At 38.9% G+C, this 20,903-nt stretch overlaps 1 protein-coding gene across 8 annotated transcripts in view; it reads left to right on the forward strand.

The window, feature by feature from the left end:
* Positions 1-20,903, forward strand: part of ARHGAP6 (Rho GTPase activating protein 6) — a 483,185-nt gene that overhangs the window by 440,865 nt on the left and 21,417 nt on the right. For all 8 annotated transcript variants that reach the window (XM_079123129.1, XM_079123130.1, XM_079123131.1 and 5 more), the window contains one exon: positions 10,539-10,636. In XM_079123129.1, the coding sequence (XP_078979255.1) occupies positions 10,539-10,636 (98 nt within the window). The remainder of the gene's footprint in view (positions 1-10,538; positions 10,637-20,903) is intronic.

Consider the following 20,903-nt stretch of genomic DNA (forward strand, 5'->3'; position numbering starts at 1 on the left):
AGTTACCAGCTACTCTCACAACCATCATTGAATCAAGTGATGAAGAAAGATATTTTCTTTCAAACATCTCTTTTCAATATACAGGAGACCTTTTCTGGAAGTTCCCAGGAGGTCCCTCTTGGGGCATCTTGACCTGGATTGGAACACACGATCTTGCTCTAGCTGCAAGGAAGGTTAGCTGAATAAGAACTACATTAGAAGCTTGTATCAGTTCCAGATCAACAAGTCAGATAATCCTTGTCTTCAGGAAACTTAACCTTCTGATGATGTGACCAGAAGGAAGACTCAAGGTCTGGCAGAAGAGAAGGAACAAGAAGAAGGGGACTCACAGTATCACTACAAGAGCATTTAAGTTGAGGGACTGAGCAGTCACAGACTGTAATTCTAGAAATTCAGAGGGAGGTTAGGAGCAGAGACATATCAAGAGAAAAAGCACATACTTTGTTACCCAACAGAACTGTTAAGCAAAAGAGAAGAGAATGATTATTCTCTATGAGCCAGTGGGGACAGAAACAGAGATGGTCCACTATTGTCTAAGAAAAATATCACAGAACAAATGTTGTCCATCTCCACATTAATTGCTTTTACTTTTTTCTTTTAAATGTTGAACTTATTTCTTCTATTTCTAGTAAAATATTTTATTGCTAGTTCCCTTTGCAATTGATAATGTAGTTTCAAATTGGTTAGCCTTTTTGATTCTCATAACACTTTCATTAAGGAAAATGGGACCAGAAGATTTTCAGACATAGAATCTTGAAGAAGGTAATTGCTATGTCCACATTGATATTAGTTTTAAGCAGCAGAGGTAAAACTTGACTTCAAGGGCTATCAACTTGAAGATATTTCTTGAGAGCATCCTAACTCCTAAAATGGTATGCCTGATTATTTCTTTCTTATTTTAAGCTGAAGTTGCCTGTCAGTTTATTTACTTGACTTTTGTTTCTCTATTTAATTACCTGAATTAATAGGAAGTGAATGCTCAGCTAATTGAATCGAACCTGTGGTTTTCAATTTTTATTAAGTGATATAAAATTAAATTTGTAATTATAGAGAAAGATTAGAAGAGTCACCAGAAAACAGCACTAGATGCTGAACATTAAAAAATCAGTTCTAGGCATCATTTCAAATTCCCTACCTAATTTTCCTGCTGGCCCCAGTTTTCTGAACCATTCCTGTGTTTTTAAAATGTGGAAAATGTTATTTTATCATATCAATTTTTTAAGCTTCCTTAAATCATTTTGTAACAAAAGGGTATATAAATAAATTAACGAATTATATTCACTGTAGTCAGTTTTGCATAGTATATAGGAAAATATCAATCCTGTAATACATGCATCCACGTTTGTAAGCTACATCTCTTTACTTACTTGCCAATAGTGTCTCCAAGCCAAAATAGTATAATGAGTCTTTTTATTTGCATTTGTACCAAGGAAGAGTCACATGTGCTACATAAACCTGGTCAGGCCTAGTTGAATGACTAAGCTCTGAAATGCAGAATAGTTTAACAAAAAATTATGTAAATTTATTTTTTAAATAATAACACTTTTTGTAATATATTGTGATAATGCAAGTTGATAATTTATTCTTAGATGCACATTCTATTCTCAAATAATTAATAATCTGATGCCTGCAATACACCAAGGAATAAGTTTTTCAGTGGGAATGGATTTGTACTTGTAACAAAATTTATTTATTACACATATAAGCAGGGAAATTTTTAAGTTAAACTAGTTGAATGAAAATGTAAGCACTTTCCCCAATTTACTCATGTAAATTTCTTTTAACAAAGAATTCAGGATATACATTTTGGCTTACAATAGTTTTTGCTTTGATGTTCATTTTTAATTTACTTTTGTTGGTGCATTGTAACTATACATCATATGGGATTCATTATGCCATATTCACACATGCATATTATATAATTTGATCAATCTCATTTCCCAGTAACTTCCCTTTCCCTCCCCACCTTCATCACCCTGACCCTGTCTCTACTCTACTGATCTCCCTTTGATTACTATTATTATTTTAATTACTGCATCATAATTACATGTATAAGCAGGATTCTTTGTGTATATTCATACATGAACCTAAGCACTATTTAGTAGATTTCCTTCCCCAGTACTTCCTTATGCCCTACCCACTTTCCTCCTTCTTGATCATCTTCCTCTACTCTATGGGTCTCTCTTCTATTTTTGCAAGATTCCCTATTTTTTGTCAATTTTTTGTATTGTTTCTTTTGTTTCAATTTCATTGATTTCGGCTCTGAGTTTAACTATTTCCTGTCTTCTACTACTTTTGGTGTTGGTCTGTTCTTCTTTTTCTAGGGCTTTGAGCTGTAGCGTTAGGTCGTTTATTTGTTGAGTTTTACTTCTTTTATTAAATGCGCTCCATGAAATAAATTTCCCTCTAAGTACTGCTTTCATAGTGTCCCAGAGATTTTGATATGATGTTTCTTTGTTCTCATTTACCTCTAAGAATTTTTTAATTTCCTTCCTAATATCTTCTGTTATCCATTCATCATATAATAGCATATTGTTTAATCTCCAGATGTTGGAATAGTTTCTGTGTTTTACTCTTTCATTTATTTCTAACTTCAATCCATTATGATCTGATAGAATACATGCTAGTGTCTCTATCTTCTTGTATTTGCTAACATTAGCTTTGTGGCATAATATATGGTCTATTTTAGAGAAGGATCCATGTGCTGCTGAGAAGAAAGTGTATTCGCTCTTGGTTGGATGGTATATTCTATAAATGTCCGTTAAGTCTAAATTATTGATTGTGTTATTGAGATCTATGGTTTCTTTGTTCAATTTTTGTCTGGAAGATCTGTCCAGTGGTGAGAGAGGCGTGTTAAAATCACCTAGTATTATTGTGTTATGGTCTATTTGGTTTCTGAAATTGAGAAGGATTTGTTTGACATACATGGATGAGCCACTGTTTGGGGCATAGATGTTTATGATTGTTATATCTTGCTGATTTATGCTTCCCTTAAGCAGTATGAAATGACCTTCTTTATCCCTTCTGACTAACTTTGGCTTGAAGTCCACACTATCGGAAATGAGGATGGATACTCCAGCTTTTTTGCTGAGTCCATGCGCATGGTATGTTTTTCCCCATCCTTTCACCTTTAGTCTATGGGTATCTTTTTCTATGAGGTGAGTCTCTTGCAGGCAACATATTGTTGGATCTTTCTTTTTAATCCAATCTGCCAGTCTATGTCTTTTGATTGATGAATTCAGGCCATTAACATTCAGGGTTATTATAGAGATATGATTTGGTTTCCCGGTCATTTGGTTCATTTTTTAAATTCTATTTATTTATTTCTTTGACACAACTTGTTTCCTCCTTTATTTGACAATTCCTTTAGGATAATTCCTCCCTTTGCTGATTTGCTGCTTTGTTTTTCATCTCTTCCTCATGGAATATTTTGCTGAGAATGTTTTGTAATGCTGGCTTTCTTTTTGTAAATTCTTTTAGCTTTTGTTTATCATGGAAGGATTTTATTTCATCGTCAAATTTGAAGGTAAGTTTTGCTGGGTATAAGATTCTTGGTTGGCATCCATTTTCTTTCAGGGCTTGGAAAATGTTGTTCCAGGCCCTTCTAGCTTTTAGGGTCTGGATTGAAAAGTCTGCTGATATCCGTATTGGTTTCCCCCTGAATGTAATTTGGTTCTTTTCTCTCACAGCTTTTAAAATTCTGTCTTTATTTTGTATGTTAGGTATTTTCATTATAATGTGCCTTGGTGTGGGTCTGTTGTAATTTTGTGTATTTGGAGTCCTATAAGCCTCTTGAACTTGATTTTCCATTTCATTCTTCAGATTTGGGAAATTTTCTGATATTATTTCATTGAATAAATTGTTCATTCCTTTGGCTTGTTTCTCTAGGCCTTCCTCAATCCCAATAATTCTTAAATTTGGCCTTTTCATGATATCCCATAGTTCTTGTAGATTCTGTTCATGATTTCTTACCATCTTCTCTGTTTGTTCAACTTTGTTTTCAAGGTTAAATATTTTGTCTTCAATGTCTGAGGTTCTGTCTTCCAGGTGTTCTATCCTATTGGATATGCTTTCTATGGAGTTCTTAATTTGGTTTATTGTTTCTTTCATGTCAAGGATTTCTGTTTGGTTTTTTTTCAATATCTCTAACTCTTTATTGAAATGATCTTTTGCTTCCTGTATTTGCTCTTTTAACTGTCGATTGGTGCGATCATTCAATGCTTGCATTTGCTCTTTCATCTCATCGTTTGCTTCTCTGATCATTTTAATTATGTACATTCTGAACTCCTTTTCTGTCATTTCTTCTGCCATGCTGTCATTGGGTTTTATTGATGTAACATCTAGATTTGTTTGCAGCATTTTCTTTCCTTGTTTTCTCATATTGTTCAGGTATCAGTTGACCACTGAGATATTGCAGATTTCCTCTATTGACTTACAATGTCCCTGAAGATTTCTATATATATCCCCCCTTAGCCTTCAGTAGGCTGAAGTCTTGGAGGAAGTTGATAATGCGGAGCTCCACAAGGAAGCTGCCTCTCTAGGAGTGGTGGCCTTCAGGAGGGGTATAATCCCTGCTAGTGGGCAGAGGTGCCTCCACTTGTTGACCAATGGTCATCCAAAGGGGACCTAGGCTGCGGGCTGAGGCAAGGCCTGTTTGGGCCTGAGTCTCTAGTTTTCCTGTCCTTGTGGGGAAACCTCACCCGGCAGGGAAGACTCACCCGGTGGGGAGGTCTCGCTGGTCAGTACCCTCCTAGAGGTTCCCCTCAATTACAGCTACCGCCTGGGCTGGGCTGCCTTCCTCTGCAAAGTTCTCAGGGGCCCGGCCCTACCTCCTGGGCCTCGGAGCCTCACCCTTCGCAGATGAATCTCCTTAGGCTGCCCCTCCTCAGAGAATATGCCCTCAGGCCTGGAACCTTTGCTCCGCCCTAAGCCTGTCTCTGTGCGGCTCTTCCACCCAGAAGCCTCCTAGATCCTGGGACCCTGCTCTGCCCCTAATTGCCTGGCTATGCGGCCCCTCCTCTGAGCAGCCACCTGGGGCCCCGTACAATCTCTCTGAGTCCCAGAGACCCGCCACACGCCTCTTCCTCCAGACAGCTGCCCAGTATTCCGGTGCGGTCACTAGGAGTCCAAGAAACTCACTGCGTGCCTCCACCTCCCACCAACCACCCGTAGCCCTGGGCAATCAATCACTCCGAGTCGAAGTGACCCTCCCCGTTCCTCCTCCTCCTCCAGATAACCCCCCGAGTGTTCAGGAGTGGTCGCTCTGGGTGGCTCTGAATCCACGTGACCCGCTGCACGGGTCCTATGGGCAACCGCCCGGAGCTCTTGGTGCGGCCACTCAAGACCAAGCGACCCACCACGCTTCCTCTCCAGGCAGCCCCCCTGTGTTCAGGCGCTGTCCCTTTAAGTCCAAACAACTCACCACTCGCCTTCTCCTCTGAGCAGCCGCCTGGAGCGCTAATGCAGTCACTGCGAGTCCAAAGGACCCGCCGCGCTTCTCCTCCTCCTCCGAGCAGGCCCCGGGGTTCAGAAGTGGTCTGAGTCCAAACAGCTCGCCACGCAGCCTCTCCTCTGGCAACCGCCTGAAGCTCTGGTGTAGTCACCCCGAATCCAAGCGGCCGCGTTCCTCTTCCTCCTCCTCGTCCTCAGGGCAGGCCCCGGGGTTCAGAAGCGTCGTTCTGAGTCCAAACAGCTCGCCGTGGAGTTTCTCTTCTGGCAACCGCCTGTAGCTCTGGTGCAGTCACTCCGAATCCAAGTGGCCACGCTCCTCCTCCTCCTCCTCAGGGCAGGCCCCGGTGTCCTGAGTCCACACAGCTCTCCTCGCCACTCCTCCCCTGGGCAGCCGCCGGATCCCCAGTGGTTGCTCCGAGTCCCAGCGCTGTGCCGAGCGGCCTCCTTTTCAGCGCTCCTAGTTGTCCGAGTTCACTGCTCCAGCGGGGGGAGGGGCGTCTCACCGGCAGCTCTACTTCACAAAGTTTCCTGCGTTCCGGGACCACTGTCCCATCCGGGACGCCTCCCCAATGGGAGAGACTCACCCGGCTGCTTTGAGTTGGTCCCAAGTGTCTCAATATCTCCTCTTTTGAATCCTGAGTCCTGGAGCAACATGAAATGCAGCCACCCTCTAGGCCACCATCTTGAAACCTCAAGATTCCCTATTTTTATTCCTAGTCTGTCTGACTGTCTCTCTCTCTCTCTCTTTTCTCTTTCTCTCTCTCTCTTCCTCATATGAGACAAAACATTCAATTCTTGAGGTTCTGAGTCTGGCTTATTTCAGTTAGCATGATGTTCTCCAGTACCATCCATAATGCCATAATTTCATTCTTCTTTAGGCCTTGTAAAACTCCATTGTGTATATGTACCACATTTTCTTCATCCATTCATCTGTTCACAGGCACTTAGGCTAGTTATATAACTTGGCTATTGTGAATTGTGCTGCTATAAACATTGGTATGCATTTATCATTATGATATACTGATTTCAGTTCTTTTGGATATATACCAAGAAATCGTATAGATGGGTCATATGGTGATTTTATTCTTAGCCTTTTGAGGAATCTCCAAAATGTGTTCCAGAGTGGTTGTACTAATTTGCAGTCTCACTAACAATGTGTAAGTGTACCTTTCCCTTGATATTCTTGCCAGAAATTATTGTTATTTGCATTCTTGGAGATTGCCATTCTAACTGGAGTAAGATGAAATCTTAGTGTTGGTTTGATTTGCATTTCCCTGATTGCCAGAGGTTGTGGTCTTTTTTTCATATATTTGTTGACCATTTGTGTTTCTTCTTTTGAGAAATGTCTGTTTAGTTCTTTGGTTCATTTATTGTTGGGTTGATTGGGGTATTGGTGCTACATTTTTGAGTTCTTTATATATTCTCAATATTAATCCCCTGTCAGAGTTTGCTGTTAATTTTTTAAAGTGTTCTCTCTCTCCTCATCCCTTTAGGTGTTACTTTTTTAAAATATTGCAATAATCTCCTATGTCTATTGAGTCAGGATGTGTGAAAAGTGAAACGTTAAAAATTATCAGTCTTTTTATCTGTTCAATTTATTTGATAAAGAGAATAAAATCCCTCCACCTTGCCCTAAAAGTCCTGCCCCTTCTCCTTTGTTTTCATTTTAATTTCCATGCCATTGAATTTTGTCACAGAGCTTTAAAACCATCTATGTGTATTCCACATTTCTATATCCAACCAGGGCCTCACCCCCAAATCCAAATCCTTATTCTCAACTACCTATTTCATATCACCACTTGGATGTCTCACAGACCTCTCAACATATCCATGCCAGACTCCCAAATTCACCCCCAGTGTTCTTCCACTGCGGCTGCTCAAGCCAGTCAATGGTGACCCCACCCTTCTAGTTGTCTAAGCCCAAAAAGTTGAAGTCATCTTTTCTCCCTTTCTCTCTTGTTCTCTTTTCTCCATCCAATAAATTAGCTAAAGCTATCAGCTCTATCTTCGCTATCTTTGTGAAGTGAAATATTTCTCATCAGCTCACCTTGCTGGGACAGCACCCATCATCACTGATCTCCATCTATCAGTAGCTTCTATCTGCTCTCCCTCATTCACCCCTGGCTTGCTGAAGTCTACTTCCAACTGAGCATCCAGAGTGATGACGATGTTTGTTAGTCATCTGCTCAAAATCTCCAGTGGCTTCCCACGCACTTCAAATTAGAGCAGAACTCCTTATTGTGACCTATAGGGACCCCCAAATCATTTGGCCCTAGCTGCCTGACCCCACCTTCCACTTGCCTCCTTCTTCACTCTCTTCTAGCCTCACTAAACTTCTCCCTTTTTATCACTCAAGACCTTTATCATTGATTATTTTCCTCCTTCTGCCTGGAATAATTTTCTCGAAGTCCTTAATCAATTTTGATTCTCTAACATGTCAACTTCTCTGAAAACTAATCATGTTCTTTAACATTGCACTTCCCCCAGCATTTCCCATCACCCTTCTTTGTTCTGTTTTTCTGCAGATAATTCATGCTATGCTTTACTTGTGTATTTGCTTAATGACCATCTTCCAGTGTTTATCACCAACTTCATGAGGACCAGGATTCTTGTCTATTTGGTTTATATCCCAACATCCAGTGCCTGGCACTCAATAAGTATTCACCAAATATCTTTGTACTGATGAAAAGGAGCAGAGGTGGAACAGGAGGTCAGAGTGAGAATTGCAGTGGTGTTGAAGAAGAGAGTAGGTGGGGATGATTGCTAGGACAGAAGATGAAAAACACATATTAAGGAAAGCAAGCATATAGAGGACATTAACTGTGGTGATGAAAAGGGTTTGGAACAAGTGAATATCTTGATCAGACCATTCTAACAACCATATGGAGAGGAGCATTGATAAGGAAATAGTGCAAAATTTAGCAAGCTGTTAAATTAAAGGTCCCATCGAGTATATATGTTTATTTTACTCTATAAACACAATAGCTTAAAGAATTTGGGGGCCTATGTAACTGAATAATTGAAAAGCAGATGTGTTTTCAGGCATAGCTTGACCCAAGATAAAAATGCCATCAAGAGACCCTCTTTTCTTTTCTTCTTCTTCTCCTCCTCCTCTTCTTTCTTCTTATTTCCTCCTCCTCCCCCTCCTCCTCCGCCGCCGCCTCTCTTTCTTCCTCCTCCTCCTCCTCCTCCTCCTCCTCCTCCTCCTCCTCCTCCTCCTCCTCCTCCTCCTCTTCTTCTTCTTCTTCTTCTTCTTCTTCTTCTTCTTCTTCTTCTTCTTCTTCTTCTTCTTCTCTCAATCTCTCTCTCTCTCTCTCTCTTTCTCTCTCTATTTCTTATTATTTGCTTCATTGTCAGCATAATCCTCAGGTCCGTATGGCTACAGGTCCTGTCTCCTGTCTCCTAAAAGTGTCAAGGAAATTCTCATGGCTTTACATTGCCTCTAATGAAGTCACATGACCACTTCTCACCAACCATGGCGGTCTGGGAATGAAAAGATTGGTCAACTTAGACTATATACTTCACCCTTGAGCTAAGGGGTGGGGCGGGGAGTGATTGGTTTTCCAGAGTGAAATTAGGGTATAACTGTTATAAGAAGAGGGAAATGAAGGCCTGTAACGGCTAACATGTGACCACTACAAAGGGGTAATGAAGACTTCAACTTGGATCATTGCAGTTGGAATGGAAGGGGGAGGAACGAAGTAACAGAGATGAAAATCAAGCAGACCTCCTGGCTCTGAGTATCCAGGGGAGAGGACATGGAGGCTTGAATACAACTGTGAGAGTTTGAGCTTGTGTGACTAGAGTTTGGCAATGCCATTAATGAAGATTTGGGATAAAGTAGGAGGAACAGATTTATGAGAGAAGGAAAGCATTTTCTTGCTTTCTTATCCCTGATTTTATTAATAAAATTGTTTCCAGCTTCTCAGAGCTCAAGAACAATTGAGTTCTGCAAGAGGCAGGAGGGAAATTCTTCCACCAACCACTTATTCTCAGAAGACTTGTCCCTGTGGTTTTAAAAATTCTTCTCTCTGAGTCTGTGTATGAGAGAATCAGACTGATTTTTTTTTTCTCAACAATTTGCACTTCCTCTGGTTAGGCTACCAGCATATATAGAGTACAAGACCATCAGTCAGAACTAGATTCAGTCTTCTCTTATAACATATTTCCACATGGGTGACTTAGGGCCATCTTCTATTGCACTGTAGATTAGTCTTAGAGAAACAAGTGATGCTAATCCGTAGAATTCTAGTGGATGTCTATGAAATCCTAAAGGCTACAAATGGCTAAATCTTGAAGGACTAGGATGTGAGAAAGGAGAGAAGGCAGGCATTGAGTAACATGTGCAAAGGTAGTGCCAGCATTTTTTCCTTGTTTGGGTATTTGCCATTGACCAGGTACAGTTCTAAATTCTCAAAATAAAATAAGTAATTTAACCACAACAGCCCCTATTTGTAGTGAGTACTATTGTTATTTCCATTTTACAGATGAGAAAACTAAGAGTCAGAAAGATCTTTATTAATGTATTTTATGGAAGGTCCCTCAGCTAATAAGTGGTAAAGCTAGAATTCAAGCAGCCTGGCTCAAGGGTCTGCCCTCTTAATAAAAGGATCAGATGTTCCAGAATTGCCCAAGACAGTCTTAATTTATGCCTGTTGCTTTGGCATAATTCAAAATATGAACTCTAGAGAGTGTTCCCATTTGCACAATAAATTAAGAACACCATTCTTCTTAACCATGATGTTTTGCTTACTCAAAGCCAAGAAAATCTAGTCTGAGCAACAGAGGCATCTAAATGACTAGGTTGTATAGCCAGGTAATATGAGGGTACATTTTGTATAAAATATGATTACTATTTTTAACTATTTTTTTTATATTTTACAGATTGCATTTTGATAACCATTCCATTTGTTCTTAGAAGTAAACTAGCAGTATGGGTTGGTATGGGTTTAATATTAACTAGTAAATCACTTTGCTTTCTTATGACTTTTATGGCTCTGTTTTATGATATCATAAAGTTGCCAATGACTATGTTTTGCCCTGTTCTGGAACAGTTTTATTTATGCCTCAACACTGGACTCCTGCAGGTTCCCCCAGATCTCCAGAATGAAGTGCTGATCAGCCTGTTAGAGACTGATCCTGATGTCGTGGACTATTTACTCAGAAGGAAGGCTTCCCAATCATCGTGAGTATGCCAGTTTTCCATTTTCTAAAGCTGTGTTGGGGATTTCTATTTCCATTTCTAAAGAATTAGAAACATTTACATAACTCCATGCAGGGTGACCGAAGTGGAATTTTGGCAGCTTTCTGGCAACTCTGATCACTCCACCTAACCAGAAAATGCTTCAGTCTTACCAATCCACTTATTGAATTAGAAACCACTTTACAAGACTTTTCTATTTCATTTTCAGCTTTCTGTAGCCCCTTGAGATCCTTTTGACTGTGTTTACTGGAAAAAAGAACACTAAATCACTGGCAAGAAGCTCAGGGGACTATTATGCACATCAGTGATTCTTCTTTTAGAATCTTGATAACTGTGCTTAGGGGCCCAAAAGGCTATGCCTGGAGATGCCTTGCACAGCTTTACCAGTGAAAGCAATTCATTACCAAATCATAAGACAGGCCTTTGCTAGGTCTGTGTGCCCATTTGAAATTAGAAGTGAGCTCTTTCTTGGCTTTCCTATCCTTTATAGCTTGTCTTCATTTTTAATTTTTTTTTTCTTTTTTTGTGTGGTACTGGGGATTGAACCGAGGATCTCATGCATGCTAGGCAAATATTCTACTACTGAGCTATATCTTCAGCACCTAGCTTGTATTCTTTTGATGCAAATGTGCCTTTACATTCACCCAAGTTTTAAATAAGGACTGTGAAACCATGCTGTAGGATATGGTTTGATAGTATTCTGCCCTAAAGAAACACTGCATTTTTGCATTAGTAAGATTTTATGGCTAATCCCAATGATGTCTACAGAGGCACAGTGTGAGGAGGTGCTGAACATTTGGAAAAGCCAGTTTAGCGGCTAATATTGCATAACTAACTAGGATCAATATTACCACCATGACCCAACTTTAAATTTCTGACATGAAAAGTTGTTACTGTTTTCTTATGAAAGTATCATTTATTTTATGCTTTTTATCTGCTCAGTTTCAATAATTCTAAGACACATTTCCCCATGTTTTATCATCTTCAAAAATGAGATTAATCGTATAATCAATGGAAATATCTTAATTTAGAGCATTTTTTCTGTCTTAGTCATATGCATTTTTCTTTCTTAATCATATATAAAACAATATTTGGTTGAGTATTAGAAACACTGACACATGTTAAGTCACATTGCTTAGTGATGTTGAATTTTATGTTCATTTGTGATGATTTCAGATATTAATAAAATTATATTATTTTTAAATATACTTGGTGAAAGAGAATTCCACATTTTTCAATCCCCTTCTTTCCCAGATCATTACATGAATAGTCCTGCTGAATTCAGCTTCACTCCATTTTTAGCAGAGCTGGGAAGGTCTTGTAATTGGATCACCCTTTCAAATGCACTTTTAAAAGTTCACGTCTGTGCCAGTCATTATCAGAACAAAGTCTGGATCCAGTAACACATTCTATGTGGATTCAAACCTTAGGAGCCATAAGCAAATAAAAATATAATCAAACTATAAATAGGCTAGCATTTCATGGTCTTGATTTTCATATCAGAGAATTGGGCTTACACTTAAATTTTTCCTAGATCTCTATCATCGAAGTGTTAAATTCTGATTTAAAGTAACAGATGACTTTTCGTCCCAGCAACACATGTACCAACAAAATTTTGATGAATTCACTTAGTTCTCTCCCCTGTGCAAGAAGATGGACATGATGATATTTCTTCTGTGAATCCCTCATTAAGCTACATTTCTTTAAAATTTTGTTCGTATCCTGTGGAAAAGCTAGAAAACATACTACTGAGAAGCCACTGATTTTTGATTGGTTGATTTTCTGCTTTTGTATGGCATTATTAGATACATTTTGTGCTTTAAAGAGCCACTGATAGGAATTATTTTTCTGTGGTTTTCAAGTACACTTTCAAGGTAAGAAGTGAAACTGTCTTTCTCTTCTCTTAGTAAACGGAAGAAGCACACATATACACCATGCTGAGCTGTGTAATTATCTAGCCTCTTTTGTCCCCTATCCCTGTTAAGAGTAACAGAATCAGGAGATCTAGGTGAACTGACCCCAGACCATGATCTTAGGCAAGTGTCAGGGCTTCAGAAATATGGAGGTGAGCCCCTGGGAGCTCTGTGGATGTCAGAAACAAGTGTTATCAGAGAACAGAAAACATTAGGCAAGACTTATTTAGCAGGAGGGAGAAGACTGAAGTTTTCTTTGTTTGTTTGTTTTCCTCTAGGAACAGGCCAAAGAACAGCCCAGAAGGCCAAATGTGATGTCATGTAATAAAAATGCATAGATTAATGAAAGAACATTTATTATTAGTGGCCTTTTGAAGCCTGAGAGTCCTACCCATCAAACTATAGGTGATCTCCTGATGCTTTAGACCCATGCTTCCCAAACTATGCATATGGAGCATCAGGAGATTTTAGTAACATGGTCTTTCGGAATCAACAAGACTGTGGAGGAGATTTTTGAATCTGTATTTCTAACAAGCTCCCAAGTGATACTGATGTTGCTGGTCCATGATCCACACTTTGAGTAAGGGAAGCTTAAAATATCAAGGCATTTTCTTGCCTTTAAGAGCTTTGACATTTGTTGAAGAGGGCCTACTAGTGCAAAAATAATAGGAGGCATGTTATTCAGTATGTCATAGAGTGTAATAGGTGCTACACTAGTGTTCTCAGGCTCGCCTGCACTTTTGAATCACCTGGAGAGCTTAATGAACATCTATGACAACCCCCACACCCAGAGATGCTGATTCATTTGTTCTGGGTTGCAGTCCAGACATTGGGATTTCTTAAAACTTCTCACATGGTTCTAATGAGCAGCCAAGGCTTAGAACATCTGGCTCAGATCCACCAATTTGCATACTATGCATTTACAATCACAAGAGGACTTTGAGCTGGGTGATTTTTGACCTTCAAAAAGTCAAAAATGGAAATGATATTCCGGGTCATAAATCCACTTGAAGTTTGGAGAAGAGAAAGAGGTGTTACTTGTAGATTCAGGGATAGTTTCTGAAAAGAGGAAGGATTTGCAGTTAACTTAGAAGATGAGGGAGGATATAACCAGTCTTACTTGTTTGGGGAGCTAGACCCAGGGCCTACCTATAATGGTGAACAGTTTGACTGTCTGGGGACCTGATAAATAACCTAGGCAGAGGCTTTCAAATAGTAGCCTGGTGGGTGGCACTTAAGTCAGGAAGTACTGATGAAGAAGAGTTACAGTGTCAATAGACTACCATTATCATTAATTACAGTGATAGCTAATTACTGTACCCAAACTGACAGATGGTGCTGGCTCCATTGGAATGTCAATTATCCATCAATAATACATTCTTGTTTGTGTAGTTTAACACACTGGTTACAAAGCTCTGGGTTTAGAGCCAGATTGCCCAAGTTCAAATTCCAGCTCCACTTCTATTAGCTGTGTGATCTTGAGCAAATTAATTGATGTCTGTCTCAGTTTCCTCATCTTTACACTGTGTATTAAAAAGTAGCACCAACTTTATAGACCCATGCTCTTAAAATAGTATCTGGTTTATCAAAATGCTAAGTAAATGTTAACAATTACTGTCACATTACTTTGAGCTTCAACCTTTGGTTCATTTATAAGTACCTAACAAAGATGGGCATCACTAGATTCTACCTTGGTTTCCATAAAATAACAACCTATTAGGTAATATGGCACAAGAAAGAACTCATCCCCTTTAAGCTGTGGCATCGTCTAAAAGCAAAGTCCCTTATTCACTTCAGACCCTTTGACTTTTCCCCTGAAGTTTCTGTACTTTGCCCCCTCCAGATTCAAATACCTAAATAAAACTTTAGATTCCTGTGAGGCCAAGTGGAAACTGCACAAAATTTAACTTGGAGGGGGAAAAACACATTTTCAAAAGAGGGTAAAACCAAGAACAAGAAAATATTTATTATTATTTCTGTTTTGAAAGAGCAAACATTTAGTGATATTTGGGAACTTAATGTTTTGTTTTGATTTTGGTTTTTCCCTTTTTTATGCAACATCAGAATTGGGAGTAAAAGGAGAATTCATCATTTTTTCTTATGCTTGTATACTTCAATTCTTGGCTTCACTCAAAATGGGATACCAAAAGGAGATTAGAGGAGAATTTTATTACTAAAGATGCAAGACTTACAGTTTTTTAATTGCTTGCCTGGCATATTTATTAGAATTATATGCTCTCTTCTTCAAAGGTACTTAAAATAGATCCTCCCCTTTGATTTAAGAATGTAAGGAAATAGGGAGTGGGGATGGAAAGTTAATCAGAGAGTACAAATGTGGTGAATAGGGACATTTGCAAGGGAACAAAGGTATCATAGCAAGACTGAGACTGGGCAGGGGCAAAGGAAGCACTTGCCTAGGCATCTAATTTACAGAGGTGCCCAAAAGAGTCATAAACACTAACTATATTGTAATACAATATTTTACCAGATCAAAGTTGATACTCCAAATAAATGATGAATAAAATATCAGCATTTCTTAAAAGACCAATTCACCACTTAGCCACACTGGAGCCTGAAGCTGAAGGTAAAACAAGTCCCTTGATATAGTGGAAAGAACTCATCAATCAGATGATAGCCTTCACCTATCTCATTTTTTTAACCAAGAGAATTAATGTGTTTGACAGTTTTTCTTGACCAAGTGATGATCTTAAATAATGTTTAATTATGTCAAACTGAAAGAAAATAGTAATGAAATTCTAATTTGGTTTAAGTAGAGCACTTAAGCTTACTATAATATTGTAAGTTCATATGCATTTACTTTTCATTTTTTCAGTACTTTTGACTTCTTTAATGTTCTAAGGAGAAAAATTACCCCTACATAAACTTTTGTAGATAGGATGCACAGTTCTCTTTTTGCTTGAAGCACTGCAGACCCTTAAAATTCTGTATAAGGGATGTTTCACAGAACAGAGCATGATTAATGTGAAAATTCTACATAAATCCAGAGCTCAGCAGAGCTCAGCAAAGCTCAGATCATCTGTGACATAGTAACTAGTTTCAATAACAGTTCTCACATTTTTTAAATGTAAGCTTGAGAAAAATGTGTAAGGAAAACTTGCTCTTATTCCATCAAACAGCATGGATGCCCCAGAAATATAATATTCATTCAGCAAAACTAAGTAGAACATCCTTCCCTGAGAACAAGATCAAAACAAAACAAATTTAACTACATTTGGAGAGAAAGTAGAGATGAATGAGCCAAATCCATAGGTATACATTTTTAAATTTCCTTGGGGCTAATTCTGTTAGTGACCTTCACAATGTTTAATTGAAATTGCAGAAAAAAATAGTAAAACTGGTAGCCTGTGAATCAGGACCACGGATGCACTTGTCTCAAAAGAAAATATTGTAGAACTGAAAAATAACTGTTTTGTTCATCCCTACTGAATGATAAGTCTACCTTCTACATTCTGTGGGACTGTCAGCATTTCTTATAATTTAAAAATATCACATTTAGTTTATCAGGTAAATATCATGTTGACAATTCATTTTAATATTTCAGATTGTCTTTAAAGATATCTTAATCCATAAATCCATGAAATGGGCTATAATTTCTCTATTCCTTTACTATGATTTGTCAGATTTCCAAAGAAGTCTGACTTTATCTACAGTATAACAGCAAAAAACACTGTTTACTGGCAGTAGTTTGTGGCTTCAGTTGTCATTTCATTCCAGTACCCTGGAAATTATGAAGCATTAAGCCCTCTCCAACACATACCCACTCCATTCATGAAAGCCTTTTCAGCCAGATAATTTTAGGAAATGTTCACATGTAATATGGAATTCCAAAAGGAATAAGTGTGACTTCTATGGAAAGACAATGCAGTGTGGAGGAGAATTGATCACATCCTCCCTTCTTTCTAACACTTTTACTGTGATTCACAGTTCTTTATTTTATTTATAAAATATTATTTTAAAGATGTTTTATGGGGCACACTGTAAATAAAATGAATAGATACGACATTGTTTTATCTTCATCTGTTAAAAATGCTCCATACATGCTCTTAGGAGGGAATTAATAAGAACTAAAAATTAGGAGAGAAATGTCACCAAAATGTCCAGGCTGCTTGCTTCATCATGTAGTAGGGAGGTTAAAGCCATGTCAGCTCCTCTTTGGAGTGGGGTGTTTCTTTCCCTAAAATTCTCCATAGGTAGGCTTTGTAGACCTGAACATGATTAGTATGAAAATCCTCCATATATCCCATAATTCCAGAGTTGCTATGTCAGTGGATTCCTTTCCTAGTACAATTAATAGTGTCTATGATTATTACAAGCTTTGAGTTCCAACAGACTGAAGTTTATCAGTTGATTAACAGAGCCAAGGATGAAGACAACACATATTTGAAATCTTCAGGAGTGTTTCTCACTGAGATAGCTCAGCAAGGGGCTGGGCTGGCCACATCCGGTAATTGAACCGGAGTTTTCCATTTATCCACAGAACAAGTTCTGTGCTTCCGGCTACAGTGCAGGCCTGCTCACAGTACCCTGCCAGCGTGTTTACCCCCTGACCTGGAGGGACCAGCTGAGGGTGAGAACATGATTCGCTCTCCATGCCCATTCCATGCTTGTTTGGTTACCTGAGATTGGCCATGCATGCTATGGATGGTCCTTGGGTTTGGGGATCTAGTGGGGAAACCCTCCATGCATGGAGGTAAACACAGGTTGACTGGAAACCCATACATCCAACACTGTCTACCACAATCCATTATGCCCTGAGGCTGGAAGTAAAAGTCACTAGGCATTATGAGCCCAAACCCATGTCAACTGGCAATTCATCTGCCCAGCATTCTAGTAAATTCTAAGACTACTACAGAGAGAGAAGCTACTACATTCTTTAGATAATTCTTCATCTAATGAATCACTGGTCTGAGTAATTATTTTCTGTAAGTAAATGAATATTTTAATACTTCACTTATGATCCTGAACTCAAAATTGTCTTCGTAGAGCTGGATTTTTCCTATAGGTAAATGCAAGAGAAGATCTTTGTTGTTTCTTATCTCCTTCTTTCAGAGATACTCAAAGTGATCATGGGGTTTTGTTTTGTTTTGTTTTGTTTGTTTGTTTTATTTGACAATTCTTTGACAGGGTTCTTAAGCAAATTTGACTGCAAATTTATTACCTCTGCTGATAAAATAAAATGATAGAAAATATTTTAAACATTTTAAAAGGCCATTAACTTTAAGCATAAAATAGAGCATCTTACTTATTTGCAGTATTTTTAATGGTATTTAGTAAAACATTAGAAGGCTCCCAACCCCTACTGCCTCTGTTGCTAGAAAGAAATTGTTTTGTCAACTAACTCCCTGATTCTTTTACTCATTTGCAGACTGAGAGCATGAACAAGGAGAGCTGTTAGTAGTTTAGTCCAATGCCTGCAACATGAGGGACTCTGTATGAATTTTTACCATAGACCAACAGGTTATTTCACATGAATATATTTCTAATTCTGATTGCCATGTACTCATACTGTATTCCCTCCCATGGCTGAGATATACTGGGAAGGGGTGGTTGCAAAAGGAAGGCATCATCTCTCACTGAATAGCCCTCCCTGTCTGTGTCCCTGGCTGTGACCTGAGCCATTTTGAGGAGGTTCAAGGTCCATGTCTACTATTGAACAACTCATCCACTTCTATCTCTAGGAATCAGCCCCAAATACCTCCCTAAATTTCTCCCCTGACTGGATCCCCACCTGTTCTCACTTCGATGGCTGGATTTATGAGACTAAATGACAGGTGGGCCTCTCCTGCCTCCCTCACCTCAACATGTTCTAATCTACAACCAGACTACATTTCATTGTTTAAATCCTGCTTATGGAAAATAGAGAAAATCCAAGAGTTCAGCTGGGATGGCAACACCTGCTCTTTCCCCCAGCTGGAGTCCCAAACATCCCAAGGTGTGGACCATCATATTTACTCCCAGTCTAACCAGTGCTACAGTTTGGGCCACCATTTTTGGTTTTCCTTCTACTTTGGCTCTTAACAGACCCTTGAACCACTGTCACATCTATGGATTGAGAGAGGGAAGGAAGGTTTGGTTATTAGAGGTTCCCATACATCTTCATGCACCAGAATCATCCACTGGACTTCTGCCCCCACCCCGAGAAGTCCCCTTTTAATAGGTAGAGCTGGCTTCCTGGCTGCAACCCCATACTCAGAAGATGCACATTTGGTTTTATGATCTGCTATTACCATCTTGAAATTCCTTTTTCTTTTTTTAGCATGGTGCCCCACATGCTCATTTTGTACTGAACTCCACAAATGATGTAGCCTGTCCTGTCCAAGTGGAGCTTGAGAATTTATATTTTCAACAAGTTCCCAAGTGATGCAGATGTTGCTACATGGGGAGCACAATATATTATTTCACAAACACTAAATGAGATTTTGTAAAACCCACCCAAAAAAAGAGGAAATGGACTTTTCCTCCTGCCTTCTCCTCTCTACTTGATAAGAGTCAATAAGAGCTATAAAAATGGAGGAAAAACTGGTAATAGGAACTTTGGTTAAATTTTATTATTGTTATTGTCATCCTTGTTTTATTTTCACCAAACTAGTATGAGGCATACTACTTTTCCTGTACCCCTCAACAACTAATGTAGGCATGATTTTCCTGTCTGTACATTAGTCCAAAAACAATTTTCAGAAGCAGCTTGAAAAAGCCTGTGAAGTGGAACAAGATCATAGTAGGTAACTTGAAATGATGGGGGAAGAAAAACAATGGAAAGAGTGATAAAATGAAGCTCGATGCAAGACACAAAAAGGCACCCCCCAAGCTTTGATATATCATTTCCTCTGAGCTTTTAGCATTAATTTCAAACAGAACTACATTACTTATTATATGACTCATACTTCCATAGGATAAAAATAACCTTTTCACTCAGTAGAAACCCAAATGTCCCTGGTACCAAGACATAAGAGAAATTTGTTCCATGGGGCATCTTTCTTTATATACATAACCCCTAGCTCAATTGTCCATGTATAACATTTTGTGGAACATATTCTCATCTATATATTTGGTAAGACAGTTGAGAAAGACATGAGACAGAACTATTGTGGTCTATATAAGCTAAAATACAACCTTTAAAAAATTTTCTCCTGATATAAGGAGGAGGCAAAAACAAAACAAAACATGCATAACCTTGACAGTTGCTTTGATTTGAGCTCGTGAATCGACTTGATTCTCTTTAAAACATCACATAAAATAAGGTTTTATGTAGCAACTATTTTTTGATATAAAACCATGACTTATTCTTACTGAGTAGACAAAAGACATTTCCATTAATGACTGGGAATATGTCAACTGAGCAGGAAAAACATATGGAAGTAGCCCAATAATGTGATTTATAGCCCTGCTCAGAACCCTGATTTTGAACTGGGTTCTGTATTATTTCAATGTATTTGATTTTTCTCATTTTCATAATGAACTTTCCTTAGCTAGAGCCATACCTCATGACAACAGACAAGTGTCCAATTAGTTTTGCTTTGTGTTCCCTTGGCTAGAATTAAGAGATTTTCCCCTTTAATTAGATATGGTGGTTAAATAATGTCCCCCCCCCCCCACACACACACACACTTTCCAGCAGAAATGGTTAAGTTCCTTTGATTTTTTTTCTTCAAATTCACTGGAGGCCTAAAGGTCTGGAAAATCACCTCATGGCTGTCCTCTGGCTCCTGCCCATAAGATTGTCTGATATCAGTTCAAAGAGGAAGCAAGGAAAGGACTTATTTATTCCATGTGGGTAGGAAACATCCTTAGCAAAACTGCTCAAACCCTAACCACCTTAGTAACAGGCAGCCAGCATGGCACATCAAAAATGCTGGGTACTAACCCTTGGTGAAAACCCCAAATGAAGCTAGCTTCTAGGTCCCCGTGAGGGCACTGCTCCCATTTTGCATGCACGAAACTATTTGGTTAGGAAGGGATTGCTCAGGCATATGTTTACCTTCTTTAAAACCACCAAAGATTTGTTTTGAAAATTTCAACTAGGAAAGGGAAACAAAGTGAGGGTTGGGGTGCAGAAGCAGGTTCTGGAACTTTAATCAACCTGTGATCATTTCCCTTTAAGATTTTGTCAGGGCCACTGTTTTGAGGAAGGTAAAAAGTAAAGATGTTCCAGGTAAGATTTCACCTAGTCTTTCCATGTTCCTGAAGTTCTCATTTTCCTGTTCCACTTACATGTTCACCATATCCATTGCTGTGAGAACACATTCACATGTGTATTTACTAATGGTTTGGTAACTAGTATGTCAGATCAATTTACTAAAGCACTAGTCCCTTGC

Source organism: Sciurus vulgaris (assembly GCF_902686455.1).
Source record: "Sciurus vulgaris genome assembly, chromosome: X".
NCBI lineage: Eukaryota > Metazoa > Chordata > Mammalia > Rodentia > Sciuridae > Sciurus > Sciurus vulgaris.